This window comes from Sceloporus occidentalis, unplaced genomic scaffold (genome assembly GCF_023333645.1).
Source record: "Sceloporus occidentalis isolate IW3139 unplaced genomic scaffold, rSceOcc1.0.p SCAF_32, whole genome shotgun sequence".
Classification (NCBI taxonomy): domain Eukaryota; kingdom Metazoa; phylum Chordata; class Lepidosauria; order Squamata; family Phrynosomatidae; genus Sceloporus; species Sceloporus occidentalis.
This window is the reverse complement of record NW_028317012.1, coordinates 6,465,895-6,484,683: the sequence shown is the minus strand read 5'-3', so window position 1 is coordinate 6,484,683 and position 18,789 is coordinate 6,465,895. Positions and strand designations below refer to the sequence as shown.

General features: G+C 46.2%; 1 protein-coding gene across 1 annotated transcript in view; it reads left to right on the top strand.

The window, feature by feature from the left end:
- LOC149298595 (rho family-interacting cell polarization regulator 1-like) overlaps positions 1 to 18,789 on the top strand; it is a 211,462-nt gene that overhangs the window by 167,576 nt on the left and 25,097 nt on the right. Inside the window, exon 21 of the mRNA XM_089487331.1 lies at positions 5,200 to 5,283. Coding sequence (XP_089343457.1) covers positions 5,200 to 5,283 — 84 coding nt within the window. The remainder of the gene's footprint in view (positions 1 to 5,199; positions 5,284 to 18,789) is intronic.

The following is an 18,789-nucleotide window of genomic DNA, read 5'->3' as shown; positions in this document are numbered from 1 at the left end:
TCACACATTAATCACAAATAACCTCCCCCACCCCCTTACCTGAACTGCAGATCTCTTACTCGAAGACTTCTGCAGGGGCCCGGCTGTGCGAGCAACTTCTCTGGCCCTGCCCCCAGAGGAAGGAGGGGGAGGCAGAATTCTGTGACACTTTGCTAGCTTCCTGTTCTCCTGCTGCTAATAGAAGAGACGCTGCCTGCGACCAAAGCACCGGTAAGCAGCCTGGCCCCAGCGGACATTTTTTTGAGGTCTAATTAGAAGACGACCTCGATTATAAGACCATAACCATAGCCCCTCCCACAACTACAGGCTAATATACATCAGCCTTCACATTTGTGTGAGGGGCAAACGAATAGGATTAGTGGAACGGAGAACCAAAGACCCAGAGAGGGTCCATTCGGTCTGAGGTGTGCCATGACCGACGTACCAGGTAGGCCTATAGAGGGCAAAAAGAAGAAGACACAAAGTTAGTCGTACCATAACATGACAACACGAGGAGTTCCATCTGCCTAGCTTTTAATCACCTGGGCTGGAACTTATTCTTAGACGCTGCCCCAATTATGCGAGCGGGTTAAGGCCAATCCTGGTACGTAATAACCTAACACATCTGATAAACATGACTGACGACAACAGCTCCCTGGGGAAGGGCAAAAGAAGACTGGCTTTCGGTTTCCCAGTCAAAAAACCAACAACAAGGCTCCCAGGACTGCAACTGGGCACCAAACTGAGTCGGTAAGAAAAAAAAAACAAAACCGTAATTCGTGTACTTTGCCGGACCGATTCGTTTTCGTATGACCGAGGGACAGAACGAAATGATCAGCAACAGAACACAAGTCCGAGACTTCAGAGATGACGAAGAATAAAGTGTAATGGCCAGTACCCTCGGTCGCATGAACCAACGAATGCTGACTTACCGTCCCAGTAAAATAAGGACTGCAACTGGTTACCTGGGGACATTGGTAGGAAGCAACAGTGTACTCGGACCGGATTGATTCGTTTTGTATGACCGAGTGACAGCTCGTAATGATCAGAAGAACCGAAGCTGAATTAAATACAGTAGCCAGCTCACCAAGCTGCCTGCATCCGAAAAAATTACATGGAAGCTTAAGCACTAAACATGTACCAGGACTAAACAGGATGCCCATTAACATTAGCAAAGCTCTTACTCGCCATCCATTGGTAAATCAGTGGGGGACTTCACTGGCTTGACCTTGCAGACCTCTAATACGTTATATCCGGGTGAGAAGAAACCAGAGAGGTTCTTTAGAACTACAATATTGATCTTAGACTTCTGTCAGGAAAAGCTTCATCGCTAAATGAAAAGGCTTAACTGTGCTCACCGTGAACTAATAGCGGATACGGTCAGATTGTCAGCTCTGAGGGACAGTTTGCGTATAATTGTCAATGTGTGAATATGAGTGGATGATGACAGTCGCTGAGCGAGACCAGAAGGCTCACACTGAATCCTCTCTCTAACCGTCCCACTCACTGGAGCTAGAGCCTGAGAAGCAGACATGTAACGGACACATGGATGCGGAGCCTGAAAAGCAGACGCGTAACGGACTCACGGATGCGGAGCCTGAAAAGCAGACGCGTAACGGACTCACGGACGCGGAGCCTGAAAAGCAGACGCGTAACGGACTCACGGACGCGGAGCCTGAAAAGCAGACGCGTCACGGACGCGGAGCCTGAAAAGCAGACGCGTCACGGACGCGGAGCCTGAAAAGCAGACGCGTCACGGACGCGGAGCCTGAAAAGCAGACGCGTAGCGGACTCACGGACGCGGAGAAGCAGACGCGTAGCGGACTCACGGACGCGGAGAAGCAGACGCGTAACGGACTCACGGACGCGGAGAAGCAGACGCGTAACGGACTCACGGACGCGGAGAAGCAGACGCGTAACGGACTCACGGACGCGGAGAAGCAGACCTGAAAAATGGACTCACGGACGTGGAGCCTGAGAAGCAGCCATGTAACAGATTCACGGACATGGAGCGACAACCATGATCTTAACCCCCCCCCCACCCCACCCCACATTGACTCTGGGCTGAATACCCACAGAGGCGCATTTAAAGGAAAACTCATCAGCCAGAAGGAGGGAAACTATGATGAAGCTCGTATGGGAAACAAGGCTCAGGGAGCTTCTGGAGGTACAGCCATAATTACCTGTAAAGGAACCACATGCTAAACCCTAATCTGGAATTACGGGGAGGGATGAAAAACAGCAGCTTCTCTTAAAACCGGATTCCACACTTAATAGGAGATAGACATTGCTTGAGAAATAATGCCCCGGGGCACATCGCTTTGGTAGGGCCTAATGGCATCCGTGCAAATATGATGTAGCATGAATAGACTAACATGGCAACCGGTGGTGGCAGGGCCTGCAGGAGAGGAAGGGGGCAGGCCTGCCGGTGCAAGATGGGCTTCCAAAATTGGCTAAACTCTCGTGAATTAAGGAGACCGATGCCACCCACTAGCAAGGTGAGCATGTCCCTCATTGCACCCTGTCCACAAAACTAGATTGTGGCTGGCTGGATCTATGAGGAGGAGACAGGGGACTAGCAAACGGTGGGTAGAAAAATTCCGCTATGCTGGCCGAGGCAGAGAAAGGAATGTATCACCTTGTTAATACAGCCGTCGATTTAGCAACAGACTGAGCACGGAGGGAATGTGAGGCGGCAAAGTCTGACCCAGGAGCGTGCGAACAGGGAATGGAGGACCTCTCTTCTTGATCGGATAGGAATGAGAAGTCTATGCAACGGAACCTGGACATATACCCCGGACCTAAACCTGAACTAACTGAATATCTAACCGAGCTCCGTGCTGGAGCGGGATGAAACGTAGAGGGAGGCCTAATTAACTAACAGTGAGGCAGGAAAACTAGCTCGTGGGACGTAACCTCCAAGCGAGGAGGGGAGATTGCCTCGGGGTGGGGCGGGGGGGCCCAACTGCCTAGTTCAAGGAGGCCATCTATCTAAGTGGGGACGTAACGAGGTCTCGAGAATATTGCCTCCTATCTGACTCACTAAACCTGACACTCTAAGGTTAGCAACCCCATGGAACATCTGTTTCTTCCAATTATTGGAAGAGGGGCCCGGTTGTAATGACGGGAACCGACCTGCCGGTAATCTAATTATAGGAATGGGAAACCAGACAGTGAGATAAAACAGAGTACCTCAATAATAAACGTGAGCTGGACACTGTAATCGTGTAAAGCAACGAGAAGAAAAAAATTTGAGCGGGACAGTTGATACGTGGAACTGCCTCCCAGCAGAAGACAACCATTAATATCTGAATTAGCAACAAGAGGCAAATAGCAGTACCTAAGGTGGCAGTCCGCCCGGGAACTGCTTAAGCGGCGACTAGGTAGAGAAGACCTATAGCAGAAAGTACTGGAAGACCAATAACAAACCACTTGACCTGGACACTTATCCTAAATAACACGCCACACAGTGAAAACAAACAACCTACATGACTTATCACACGGCCAAGCTGTAATCGTGTACAGTAATGTGAAGAAAAATCCGAGCGGGACGGTTGATACGTGGAACCGCCTCCCAGCAGAAGCGGTAGAGGCCAACAATGAGTATCTGAATTAGCAACAAAAGGAAATAACCGTACATGACTAGACGACTAGTTAAGAAGACGTTTAACAGAAAGTACTTGAAGACCAAACGCAACAAATATTGCGTTTCGGGGGGCCAGCGAGAGTTCGGGGGGCCAGCCCTTCTACCAGAAATACACAACAAATGTAACCTGCACATACAAGAACCAGCACAGAGACTACATAAGAACAAGACAGACCTATCCCATGGCCAAGCTGGATAGTGTAGAGAAACGTGAAGAAAATTCGAGGAGGACCGGTTGATACATGGAGCAGCCTGCCAGCAGAAGCGGCCAAGGGCAACAGACAGTTCCTCAATTAGCAATAACAGTGGAGGCGACCAAAGCAACAAATTATATACACATACAAATCATGTGACCAGCCTAAATAACTTGCACTAATAGTGAACAAAGGGTTAATGAAAAAAGTGGTTAACTGGCAACCTTTATCTGACTCTAGCAACAGAAATTCCTCAACCAGGGCCAGTTGATACATGGAACAGTCTACCAGCAGAAGCGGTAGGAGACCAACAGAGTAAACTAGGGAATGTAGCTTGTATGCTGATTGTTATCCACAAATTGTGTGTACATGAATTAATTGGAGTTAAGTATAATTTGAAAGTACTCCAACAACCAATGTAATTGACCAGCTGTAGCATACGAGTAACTCCAAGAACAATATAGCAAGCGACTGAAAATACACTTGGATAAGGAAATGAACCTCCATAAAAGTGCAGACATAGTAACATGAGCTGAACAGTATAAAAGCATGAAGGAAAGAGAGCGTGCTTAATGTGTAGCGCAGGACTAGAGGTATCCAACAGGTATCGGTAGTAAAAGGGTTAACAGGCTTAGTAACGATTGAGTATGAGAAGTGCACCTGTGTGGCCATGCATACATATAAACAATCAGAATCAAGAGAAGTACCCAGCATAGCTCCAGTGAACTGCTACCTTTAACACAGATGTTGTAATTAGGTACTGTTAGTAAAAGAAACATATAGAGATTACAAAGGAAGTGAAAACAGGCTTGGGAAGGTTTAGGATTGATTAACAGCACCTGTGCAGCGCCCTGCATACACAAAGCAGTCTGTAAACAACAACAACAAAACCCCACGTAGACCCCGTAAATGAGTTAATAAACGACCAAGCAAGCAACGAGAAAAGTATAACCAGAAGGGGGGTGCCCCCTCTCGAATAACCCCGAAAAAACCTGATTTGCAGGAGTCATTTGGCTCCTGAAACCCAGACATGCCACACTGCCAATACTAGCTGAAAACTGCAATGTTCCTTCCTGAAGTTCCGTGACATCACTTCCTGTATAGCATCAGCCAACGTTAGGAGCTGTAACATAGCTGTGGAAGGGAGAGGCGTTGGTTAAATAACCATAGCCCCTCCCACAACTACAGGCTAATATACATCAGCCTTCACATGTATCCCAGGAGCCATTTTACCACATGTCTGGTCTACTCAACAATTCATAAAAATACCCCACTATATACTGCTTTTAATACAAATATATATTCACTCCTCTACTCAGCTTTATGTTATTTCAAATATGAATATTATTAAATACCTTTGAACATTCTCATGTTTTACAGGCCCTTGCGTGTTTCCTGTTGCAGCTCGAAGATGAAGACACGAAAACAAGGATTGCAGGCTGTGCTGCATTGGGCTGTCTAAAGGTATGTTTGGTGGAATGATTGTCAACATAATTTTCAAATCTCTACACAATTTTGTTATCATTTTCCAAATACTTAAGCTATTTGTTGGCAACAGAGAGGAGTGTGAAAAATAAGATAAAAATGTGGTATTTTTTTTTGCATGTATAGGCGATATACAATCCTCGCCTAAGGATGAAATAGCAGCAATAGTGTGGTTAAAATCGTGGTTAAGAGCAATTTAAAGGTTGCTCTTTCCTACAGGTGTAGGTGGTATGATCCCCACCAAGGATATTGGAGCAGCAATTGCCCTTCTTGATAAAAAAGGAAATGATCCCAGGGGCAATGTAAAAAGGTTATTTATTTATACTTTACAGAATAAAAAGTATAAAATAATATAAAACAGCACGCTACGCATTTCACCTTTACAAAGGCTTTTTCAAAGTTTATATTATTTTATACTTTTGGATTGTATCGTTCATTTTGGATAGCTCCAAAAAATTGTGAGTACCACAAATTGGCAGTTATGTCTTGCGGGTGTTGTCGAGGTATAGGGCCGATTGGTGAGATCACTGATTTCCCTCTAACTGGCCCAAAATTAAGGGAGTCTGTTTCTTCCGACTTCTGCTTCAGTTCCCTAACGCTGTGGGCCTGGCGATTGTTGCTAAGTGCCAGAATATGACAAAACGCTCAGAGGCCTAAAAAAACAGGCATCGCGCTCCAATCACAGAAGAAAAATGCAGAGGTTGAAAGACAAGAGATGGGGGGAGAGGCACAAAGAAAAGCGATTGGGAGAAGGTGAGGCAGAGGGAGAAAGAAAAGTGATAGGGAGAATGTGAAGGAGAAAAGAAAGATGGGAAGAATGGGGGCAAAGGGAGAAAGCAAAAAGATGGGGGCACAGGTGGAGGAAGAAAAGAGATGGGGTTGGAGGAAAAAAGAAAGATACAGCTTGCTTCATGTAGTTTAATGTAGTACATTAACTAGTGATTTAACGTTCTGTTACTTGTGGCGTACCCCAGGGATCAATATTGTGACCTGTACTTTTTAATATTTGTAAAATTACAGAAGTTCTTAATGCCAATGATACAAAGGTCTGCAGCAGGTTATACATTCCGGTTGGAACAACTCGAATGGCAAATTTACACCGGTGAACGAGCCCCTCACACCAAATAAGTGTGAAAATAAACAAAGTAAGTGTAAATATATATACACTACCAACAGGATGTAGCATAAAAGACTCCTAATGGTATGCCATCTATAAACATTAAAAAATAAAAATGGGGGGGGGGCGTGGCCGGCCGAACTCCAAGATGGACGTGCAGTGAACCTGCTCCTCCACGACACCCTATAATTTGCACTGCTAAAGGCTACCTACCTCGATTTTTTGCTCACTACGTGACAGCCGAGACACCCGGCATGACTGGGGGCTCTCGCAAGTTGCCGAAGAGGAAGACAGTGCCAGCTATCTTCCAGAAGAAGACGCCTGAGGCCGCAGCTCCCGCGCTTCCCATGATGGCGGCGTCGGGCCTAACCGCGGACGACGCTTCGGTTTCCTGCACTAAGCGAGACGTGGAGGAACTTAAAGATTTGGTCTTATCGGTCAAGAAGGACCTGATGGAACACATCCACGCCGAATTGCGCCAACTGACGCATGAAATCACAGCAATTGGTTCCCGCACGGATGTACTGGAGCGCACCCATACTGATCTGCGGCGGGGACAACACGTGCTGGAGACGGAGGTGGCGGCTCTTCGCCTCGAAATTGATGCGCTTCATGATGCCCAGGAGGACCTGGAGAATAGGTCCCGGAGGGCTAATTTTCGGATACGGGGCGTTCCGGAGACGTACCAAGACGCCGATGAGGTGCTGCGCAGGATTCTCCTACAGCTCTTACCTGATGTCCCAACGTCAGAAGTTGCAGTGGACAGGATCCAAAGAGCGTTGCGGCCTAAACCCAAGACGACTGACAATCCCAGGGACATTATTGTTAAACTACGCGACTACGCACTCAAGGAGGACATCATGAAGGCAGCTAGAACTGCACAGGTGCGTCTCGACAATGTTGATCTCCAACTTTATGCGGATCTATCGCCCAGGACACTCCAACGGCGCAAGGCTCTCCAGCCTGTTACGGTTCACCTGCACTCCCACGATGTGCCATATAGATGGAGATTCCCTTTCGCACTCCAGGTCCTTAAGGAGGGTACCAGCTTTCTCCTTAGGTCCCCGTCGGAGGCCGTGGAGTTCATTCATGCTCTGGGTCTTCCCCCCTTAACATCGGGCCGCAAAAGGAGTCGCCAGGACCGCAGACCCACCCCGCCGGACGACTGGACGGACGTCCCGAGTTCCTCCCGAGCAGCTCCGTAGGCTGGGATCTCTCTAGACTTCGGCCCTCGAGGTGCCACATCGCACCGCTCCGGCTCTCTTGCTGACCTGCCCACCCTGGGCTCGACCACCTGGCTGTAGTGCTCCACACTTCTGGCGCCGTCTCGCTCTTCGACAGCCCCCGCCGCAGACGGGCTCTCTAGCCTGCTCGTCGCTTCGGTGCTTCGTCCACTTCGGGGAGACCCGTCACGCTTCAGGACTCACTACCAGCTCGGTATCCTTTGGGGTATTGGGGGGTTGCGGACTCCGCTTGCTGTGCTGTGGCGGGCAGCCCCTACCGTGTCGCTATGCCTACTAGGTCCCATCTGGGTGGCTTCGATATAGGGGCCTGCTCCGGATCACTGTAGCTATTATTTACTGTTCTTATATTTTATGATTTATCGGCATTTATTTTCGGCGTTCGTACATAAGTTTGTCTTCCTCTGGCACACACCTTCACTTCCCTGCCTAGAGGTAGCATCACGTTATTGAGGGCCATGGAGGCCATTGAGGTTGAGCGTGCCGCTTGTTCCCCTTTAAGACCGATGCTGGTCTTCACACAGTCTGGCGCTAAGCCTCTGCTACCGCCGATATCTCGGAGGTTGCTAGCCGGGTTGTTCTGTTATGTGCAGCCGTGCACACTATACCGTTATATGCATCATGTTTTGTGCTGTATGCTCTCTGTTCTACTCTTTCTTTCTTTTTCTGTTTCTTTTGCTTTCCTCTTTTCCCCCCCTCCTTCCCTCTCACCTTTTTTTTTTTTTTTTTTTTCTCGTCTCCAGGCGGCCTTTCTCAGCTTTCTCCCCACCGGGTTAAATGTCTGGTGATGTGAAGATTGTTTCCCACAACGTCAAGGGGCTCAATGCTCCCCAGAAACGGAGACTGGCGATGACCTACTACCACAAACTCCATGCCGACATTGTCCTCCTCCAGGAAACTCACCTACGCTCCTCTCACCTCCCCCAATACTGGGGTAAGCGTTTTGGTACCCACTTTCATGCCACTCACCCCTCACAAAAGAAGAACGGAGTCAGCATTTTTCTCAACACGACGCTTGGCTTTCAACACCACTCGACCAAGAAGGATAAATGGGGCAGATACCTCCTTGTCACGGGTCTCTTGCACACTAAACCGGTAGCAATTCTTAACGTTTATGCACCTTCTCCTTCGGCGGCCTCTTTTTACTCCACCCTAGCGGACTCCCTGTTGCCTCTGAAAGATCATCAACTATTTGTTGGGGGTGACTTCAATACGCTCTGGGATCTACACTTAGACAGACGGGGCCCTGCTCTGCTGGCCCACCCTCCACTCAATTCTAAACATCTCAAAGATTTTGCAACGACATCAGCTTTAGTTGACGTGTGGCGTCTCCTCAACCCGCGGGCGTTGGACTATACTTTTTTCTCACATCCTCACCAATCCTACTCGAGAATTGACTATCTGTTTGTGGCCCAGCATCAAGCTAATGTGGTCCGCTCCTCAAAGATTCACCCTATTATCTGGTCCGATCATGGAGCTGTTGAATGCATCTATCGCCTATTTGATTGGCACCCGGGTCCCAAACACTGGAGGATGGACGAGTTTCTGCTTACGGATCCATCGGTGCTGGAGGAGATTTCGGGCGACCTGGATGAGTTTTTTTCGTTTAACGACACGCCTGACATGGACCCGCTTTTGATTTGGCAGACGCATAAAGCGTGTATTAGAGGCTCCTTTATACGTATCAAAGCACGTCGCAAGAAGCTGCGCCAAGAGGCTATCACATCCCTTACCAACAAAGTGAGCGCTTTGGAAGCGAAGCACAAGGACTCCTTGGATGCTGCTGCGCTGCGCAAATTGATCCAACTAAAGGGGGAATTGAACCTTCTCCTTAGTGATGCCGTATTGCACTCGCTGAATACCACTAAACAGCGATTCTTTGAAAAGGCCAACAAACCCGACACGATGCTGGCCAGGAGATTGCGCTCTCAGAGGAAGGCACAAAATATCACAAAGATTATTGACGCGAATGCCAAAAGCTGGGTCCACCCTCGCGATATAGCGGACCAATTTGCGTCTTTTTACCAAACCCTCTATGATGGCAAGAAGGCTCCCCTTACAGCCCGGGACCCGACTCATCTTCGCGCTTTTCTGGACTCGGTATCCTTGCCCAGGCTATCGACGGCCCAGGTGGAGCGACTCGGCGAGCCCTTTAGCGAAGAGGAACTTCGTGTCGCCATTGCCTCCCTCAAGGCATCTAAAGCCCCAGGGCCTGATGGCCTTCCAGGTTCTTATTATAAGAAATTCCAGCGTCAGTTACTGCCTCGTCTGCTCTCAATGTTCAACTTGTTCCTTACAGGAGTGCCCCCGACTCGAGAAATGCAAATGGCCAAAATCATCGTCATACATAAGGAGGGGAAGGACCCCGCTAGCTGTAGTAGCTATCGCCCCATATCCCTCATCAACGCGGATATTAAGCTGTATGCAAAGTTGTTGGCGACCCGCTTGGGGACTGTTCTCCCCTCCTTGGTGCATCCGGATCAGGTGGGGTTTGTTCCCAATAGGGAGGCTCCAGATAATATACGCCGAACGGTCAATCTCATTGACGTTGCCGGACTCACCAGCCAAGAATCCCTGTTGTTGGCTTTGGACGCCGAGAAAGCTTTCGACAGGGTCGACTGGAGGTATATGTGGGAGGTTTTACGGAAGTTTGGCTTTACTGAAGGCTTCCTGAGGGGTGTTCGTACGCTCTATGACCAACCTTCCGCCACGATAGCCCTGATGGGCTGTGAATCTTCCTCTATTAACATCAAGAACGGTACCCGTCAGGGGTGCCCTTTATCCCCGCTCCTGTTTGCACTCTGCATTGAACCCCTGGCAGCGGCCATCCGACAACACCCAGATATCACGGGGATCGTGGTCCGGGACGCTCAGTACAAGTTGAGCCTTTTTGCTGACAACGTTTTGCTTACGCTTACCAACCCTGTGGTTTCCCTTCCTAACTTATATGGCACTCTTCAAGAGTTTTCACGGATCTCCGGGTATAAAATCAATGAGACCAAGTGTGAGGCACTTAATGTCAACTGGACGGATCCAATCCACTCTTCTATTGCGACTTCATTTAAATTCGCTTGGCAATCCTCCTGGTTGAAATATCTGGGTGTCTACCTCACCAATGACTTTCACTCCTTGTACAGGGCTAATTATCCTCCGCTCCTCGCAACCCTTTGGAAAGAGCTTAAACGTTGGTCCCAATACCCTATCTCGTGGTTGGGTCGTATCTATGCAGTAAAAATGACTCTCTTGCCCCGTCTCCTCTACCATTTCCGTGCTCTTCCATCGCCAGTCCGACGGGACGAGATTGACTCTTTTCAAGCATCTGTATTCCGCTACATATGGGGCTCCAGGCGATCGAGGATCAACAGATACACTATGTATAAAGCAAAACACTCTGGAGGCCTGGCGGTTCCCAATTTCTACCTGTACTACCTGGCGGCCAGGATATCCCAACTGGAAGCCTGGTCCCTCCCCCCAGGTACTCTCCCCTGGATCGACGTGGAAAGCCGATTTCTGCCTTGCACAGACCTTCGTGTGGTCCCCTGGCTGGACCCTCTGGTTCTCCCGGGGGCTCCCACTTTACCGGCGATCACCACTACTCTTACCATTTGGCGCAAATGGAGACGTAAATTATCCCTCATGGGCTCCGTATCCCAGATGTCGCCCTTGTTGCACAATCCCCTATTTCAGGATGGTGTTCAAGCGTCTAAATTCAGGTGGTGGCGAGATGCGGATTTGACCAGGCTTGGGGCATTGGCTAAAGGCAATACGGTGCTCTCCTTTCAAGCACTCCAGGAGACTAAAGGTGTCCCCGGTTCGGAACTGTTTCGCTACTTACAGTTGCGCCATTTTGCCCAATCCCTACTTCGTGCCAGGGATCTATCGGCCCTCACGACCTTCGACCTCTATCCTCAGCCGCCGGCCTACAGATCTTTATGGCATAGGGAACTCCAGGAGGAAATCCCCAGACGTATCGTGGGATGAGGCCGCGGAACGCATCCACAAGCTCACCGCCAACGCGGTCACCCGTGAAAGGTCTTATAAAGTTGTAGCCCACTGGTATCTATCGCCTGTGAGACTCTCGCGCATGGCCCAGGAGAGTGCCAGCGGCTGCTTTAGGAATTGCGGGGAACCTGGTACCTACCTCCACGCCTGGTGGGCGTGTGACCATCTTCGCCCGATTTGGTCCTCCTGCTTTGACATGTTGTCACGAGCGCTTGGCATTATCATCACGCCATCCCCTGAACTTGCACTGTTGTTCGTGGACACAACGGACTCTCTGTCCCCCACCGCTTCTCGCCTTATTCACCGTGTATGTGCGGCGGTGAAACAAGCAATAGCCCGACACTGGAAGGGTCCTCCCCCCACGCAGAGAGAAATCACAGCTAACATCTGGCATATCTTCACTATGGAAAAAATTACAGCTGCCCTGCATGATGAAGTGCCAAAATTCGAGGCGATTTGGGACCCTTGGATATCTACCTTCATGGATCCTGTTAGGGTCCATTCCGTTCTGTGCCTCTAGGTTCCTGGAGACCCTTTTTTTTTTTTTTTTTTTTTCTTTTTTCCCTCTTTGTTTTCCCTCTTTCCTTCCTACTCCCCCTTCTCTCCTTTTCTTCCCTCTTTGTCTCTCCCCTCTCGTTCAGGAGTGGTTTCTCGCCACTTCTGTGTAAAAATAGAAAACCGCTTTGTTGTCACCATATTGTTTTCATGGTCGACTGAGCATTCGTATGGTTGGACCTTCCTGGTTCATCTCTGTGTATCCGACATATTACGCTATACTCGGCGCTTCTTGTTATACACCTTCTATGTATGTGAGCGTTGACTTTACTAATGCTCTCCATGTATGTTTTTGACCTTGGGCGCGCACTGTCCCTGTTTATTGACCGTGCGACCATTGAATTTTATGTCATTTGTTTCTGCTTGGTGACCAATGCTAATAAAAAGATTTAAACAAAACAAAAAAAAAAAATAATAAAAATAGAACAAGAATAGTGTAATATGTTAAAAACAGGCTTCCAAAGTTGAAAAAAATGGACTCTTACGTTTAGTAGGGGTTATCCCAAGCCCATGTATGCGCGTATGAGTGCAAGCGGGAGGGTCTTTTTATCTCCTGAATGCCCTTCTTTGATGCTTCCTCGTAATAGGCAGGTGGAACTTTAAGGTAAGGATGGAAATTGGAAGTGCTGAAAGTTAAAATCTTTAATGAAACTAATAACATAAAATAAAAAGGTCTGGTAATATCTTCAGACTCGCAGCGTTCCGCGTTCCTCTGTCAGTCAAATAAACGCTGCCTTTCTCTTCCCACGTCACCACATACGACGCGTTCTGCTCAATGCTTCTTCAGGTACGTAGAAGCGGACGTCTTCCTGTGCTTGTTATAAAGGTTCATGTGCACTCCCATGCAGAGTAATTGGAATCATCCATATAATAATAATGGGTAATAATAATATCCTGTAAGGGGGTTAAATAACATCCAAATATATTATAAAAAGATTTCATATGTAAAGTTCCCCCCTGCCCCGTTAAGCCATAAGTTTAAAAAATACTACCCTATAGGTTACTATATGTAAGGGATGGATATGGCCATACCTGGGAACTCTCCGGGTTTCCCCGGAGATTGCTGGTCTTCACACGCCCCGCTCCCCGCCCGTTTTCCCTTTAAATGGGGGTGTTTGCCACTGCCATCAGCAGGAACGCCCCCAGGGGACCTCGCACTGACGTGAGTGGGGACTCCCACCCAGGGTCGTAACTAGACGCCTCAGGGCCCGGGTGCGAGAATCTGTTAAGGGCCCCCCCACCCCCTCACCCCCCCCAAAAAAACATGATTTTTACCCAACAATTTTTTTTCAACAAATTCAATTTACATATTGAATCATATCTGTAAAAAAATCAAAGAAAAAGGGGCGCATGTACAAAGGGCATAATCCAGGGGTGTCCAAGTTTTTTCTGCAGTGGGCCACTTCATCAGAATTGTATACGTGCGCGGGCCGCATTCATTTTTCACTGTGACAAAAAATATGGCCTTTTAATAAAATATGCAGATTAAAATAAAGTAAAATGACACAAAACCTTTACTCTTCCTCTCACTGATTTCTGGGCCTTGAAAGTTTTGCGACTACAAATTCAGGATTCCCTAGATTTATTCTAGGGATGAACTAAAATGAAAATTCTGGACCAAAACATTCAGGGTTCACTTAGCCAAAACCGAAAATGACCCCCACCTTTAAAAATAATAATAAAAACTCACATGTTTAATAAAAGTAGGTAACACACAATTGGACAAAATTAGCAATATGACTTGGCATGATAGGAGTGTGATTGCTAACAGCAATCACACTCCTATCATACCCAGGCAACCAGTAAATGCTGGTACCTAGGCATGATAGGACTGTGCTCGCTGTGATTGCTGTTAGCAATCACACTCCTATCATGCCAAGTCAGCCAGTACATGCTGGTACAGGGTGGCTGTAAGTGATGTGCAGACCCCATACTGCTGGCATTGCTAACAGCAATCACAGTCCCATCATGCCTAGGTTCCAGCACTTACACATCCATGCTATCACACACACACACACACACACTCATTTATTCATATAATCATTCATTCACAGATTCATTCCCTCAATCACACACACTCATTCAAACACCCTCCCCACCCCCTTACCTGCACTGCAGCTCCTCGATGCCGCTCACAGACTTCAGCAGGGGGCGCGGCCTCCCTCTGCCTTCTCTGCTAAAGCACAGAGGAAGTAGGATGTCACGTGAACTCCGCTTCCTCTGTGCAGTCCAGTAGACCCTCCCACAAGTAAGTAGCAGGGGTTGAGGTGCGGCTCGCATAAGATCGGTTGCCCTGGCTGCCGATCTTACGCGGGCCGCACCTCGAGGTCTCGCGGGCCGCATGTTGGACGCCCCTGCCTTATTTAAAAAAAAAAAAACGGAAAAAAGATTTCGGGCGGCCCCTTGGCTTGGGCCCCCTGCCGCCGGGGCCCGGTCGCAGTCACAACCCCTGCGACCCCAGTAGTTCCGCCACTGCTCCCACCGACGTCAGAGGACCGCCCGCTGACGTCAGTGGGCAGTCCTGGCCGCGTCGGCAAGGGAAGGCTTCGGGTAGCCAGAGCCCAGAAGTTCCCAGGTATGGATATGGCCCTCTAAAAAGAGGGGGGGAAAAACTAAGGATGTGGGGTATTTCCGTAATCAGCTGAACAATTTTGGCTGGGTTTCTCTGCTGTAACACATACCCTGTGCAAAAAATTCTAAGCAACATTTTGAAAGTGATTAGTAGCCAAATAGCTGCATGAAGAATGCCCAAATACCCCTGATATGATAGTCTGGGTTGTCTGCTTTACAGAAATATATACTTTTGTGGGTATTTTTGGTTTATTTATTTAAAAGAGTTGCAATCCCATCATACCTAATGTAAAAATTCTACAGCTTTGTAAAGAATAATGTACACCTTATAGTATGTTCCCTATAAGTGCTGGAAAAGTATGGAAATTCTATATAAATTAGGTATTTCTGAAATGAGGATACCTGAATAGATAAACTTGAAGAGGATTTTCCATCACTTTACATAATTTTGTGAGGATTCAGAGGGGAAAATATATAAAAATTTGTTTTTTTTCTAATTTTCGCTAGTTTTTACTAAATTTCTCATCCTAAATTTTCAGCTAATTATCTAACTATGGTATCATAAGAAAGCCTTCTCTCTCCTTGAAAAAACAATATATAGATTACATGGGTACACTATACGCAGGAAAGGGGAATAATCGCTGGAACTTTAGGTGAATTGGTGTGGTACATTTTCAAGTATTTCATAGCTGTGATGCAAAGTGTCCCTGTAATTGTTTTTCTCAAATGTGGCAACTATGCAAAGTGAATTGTTAGAGCATAAATATCTATGATCATTTGCAGTTTTTTATAAGCTGCTAGGATACAACATCTATGAGAGTTTATGTTAAAAGGCGATAATTTTCTCTGCACCCATTTAGTTTACCCACACAAGCTATGTATATTGTTTTTTCAGGACAAGAATGGCTTCTTCAGTTACCATTTTTTGATCATATCTAATATCAGAAGAAAAAAAAAATATGATAAAAAATTTGGGAAAAAACCCACTTTTCTCACTTCTATTTGAAAAATCTTTTACTCATCAAAAAAGCTAATGTAAAAACCGGTAAATATATTCTACCATTTGTCCTGAGTTTAGAAATACCCAATGTTTTGATGTTTTTGGGCAATAATTACAAGTAGCGTATTTGAAAACCATTTTTTCCAGATCTGGTCATTCTGCCCCATGTGCTATTCCGGGTAGGTATCTTTAAAGCCGGCCAATGCAATTTACCCCATCAAACCATATATTTTTTTAAACTAGACACCCCAAGGTATTTCAAATGCTGGTATTTTAACCATTCTATGCACTAATTCTACTACCACCCTCTTGTTTTGTGTTTTTTATCACAAAAACTGAATCTCAGGAATGGATTTACAGCTCCTGGTATATGTCACTGTCAAACAACACCCCAATATGTGTTCAGCAGCACTTCTTGAATACAGTGTGTGACAGAATAACCTGTCATACAAGGACATCCCCTGGGTTAGCCCCCCCATATTAAGAATTTTTACAAAAGATCATTGCATTTGTTAGATCTTTGTTAGATCAGGTTTGATCAACTGTTTTTTTCGTTAGATCTACTCTAAAATAGGCAATATTAACAATCTTTTTAAGGGGGGGCTAACCCGTAGCCAGCCCCCACTCAACAAAAATTTCAACAAAATGTTACTGATTATGATAGCTCTGCGTTAGATCAGGTTTGATCAGACAAAATTTTTGTTAGATCTAGTCTAATTACTGAGATATTACATATTTAATGAGGGGGGGCTGGCCCCCCTCAACTGAAATTTGGATTTTTTTTTTTATGGATTTTGGTAGATATTCGTTAGATCCGGTTAGATCAACAGTTTTTTTCGTTAGATCTATCACGCAGGAGGTGGTATTCACAATCCTATTTTGTGTGCGGGGGATGGGTATGCATACAAGTTGGCCCCCCCTCAACTGAAATTTGGATTTTTTTTTATGGATTTTGGTAGATATTCGTTAGATCCGGTTAGATCAACTGTTTTTTTCGTTAGATCTATCATGCAGAAGGCGGTATTCACAATCCTATTTTGTGTGCTGTGGGTGGGTATACATATGGGCTGGCCCCCCCTCAACTGAAATTTGGATTTTTTTTAATGGATTTTGGTAGATATTCATTAGATCCGGTTAGATCAACTGTTTTTTTCGTTAGATCTATCATGCAGAAGGCGGTATTCACAATCCTATTTTGTGTGCTGTGGGTGGGTATGCATACGAGTTGGCCCCCCCTCAACTGAAATTTGGAATTTTTTTTATGGATTTTGGTAGATATCCGTTAGATCCGGTTAGATCAACTGTTTTTTTCGTTAGATCTATCATGCAGAAGGCGGTATTCACAATCCTATTTTGTGTACTGTGGGTGGGTATACATATGGGCTGGCCCCCCCTCAACTGAAATTTGGATTTTTTTTAATGGATTTTGGTAGATATTCGTTAGATCCGGTTAGATCAACAGTTTTTTTTGTTAAATCTATCATGCAGAAGGCGGTATTCACAATCCTATTTTGTGTGCCGTGGGTGGGTATACATATGGGCTGGCCCCCCCTCAACTGAAATTTGGATTTTTTTTATGGATTTTGGTAGATATTCGTTAGATCCGGTTAGATCAACTGTTTTTTTCGTTAGATCTATCACGCAGGAGGCGGTATTCACAATCCTATTTTGTGTGCTGTGGGTGGGTATACATATGGGCTGGCCCCCCCCTCAACTGAAATTTGGAAAAAAAAAATTGGATTTTGGTAGATATTCGTTAGATCCGGTTAGATCAACGTTTTTTTTCGTTAGATCTATCACGCAGGAGGCGGTATTCACAATCCTATTTTGTGTGCTGTGGGTGGGTATACATATGGGCTGGCCCCCCCTCAACTGAAATTTGGAAAAAAAAATATGGATTTTGGTAGATATTCGTTAGATCCGGTTAGATCAACTGATTTTTTCATTTTATCTATCACGCAGGAGGTGGTATTCACAATCCTATTTTGTGTGCGGGGGATGGGTATACATACGAGTTGGCCCTCCCTCAACTGAAATTTGGATTTTTTTTTTATGGATTTTGGTAGATATTCGTTATAATTTTTTATAAGAATACGGAGTAGGGGGTCCAAAGCCAAATCAAAGAGGAGAGGAGAAAGAGGAAATCCCTGTCTAACCCCCTGGCCCAAGCGGATAGACTCAGACGCCATCCGGTTTGTGATGATAACTTTTTCTGGACACGTATATAAATTGTGTATAAAGTTTAAAAAATTTTGTCCAAAGAAACGTTTTTTTAAGATCCTGTAGAGGTAAGGCCAAGCTACAGTATCGAAAGCCTTTTCTGCGTCTCGACTTAATAAGGCTCGAGGATGGTGATTTGGGTCAGAGTTGGATGTTATTACGGCTCCTAGGACTGTACGGATACCTCTGACTGAATTATGACCTTTTATGAAACCCAATTGGTGATGGATTAATAATTTTGGTAGGAAGGATTGCAGTCTGGAGGCAATTCATTTAGTGAGAACTTTCAAGTCTTGGTTGAGAAGCGAGATGGGTCGATATGATTGAACTTTTGTAGGGTCTTTGTGTGGTTTAGGTATCAGTATAGTGGTGGAAAGTGTCAAAGACTGTATAGGGCAATTATTTTGAAAAATATCATTGTATAAGACAGTGAGGGCTGGCACTAGGTGTTGTGAAAGTATCTTATAGTATTCAGCGGAGAAGCCGCCTGGGCCAGGAGCACGACCGTTGGACAGGGAGTGAATAGTGTGTTTAACCTCTTCTTCTGTTATGATAGCATTTAAGTTGTCCCTTTGTTCATTGGTAAGTTTTGTCAGTTTTGCCTTGTGTAATAATTGTATGCCTGACTCTGTGTTATCTTGTGCTGGAGTATATAGGTGTGTAAAAAAAGTGGAGAATGCATGATTAATATCTTTAGGTTGAAAAACGCTATTTCCCGCGTCCGTAACGATTTTATGAATAATATGTTTTGGTTTGCGGGATTTCGCCATATTGGCCAG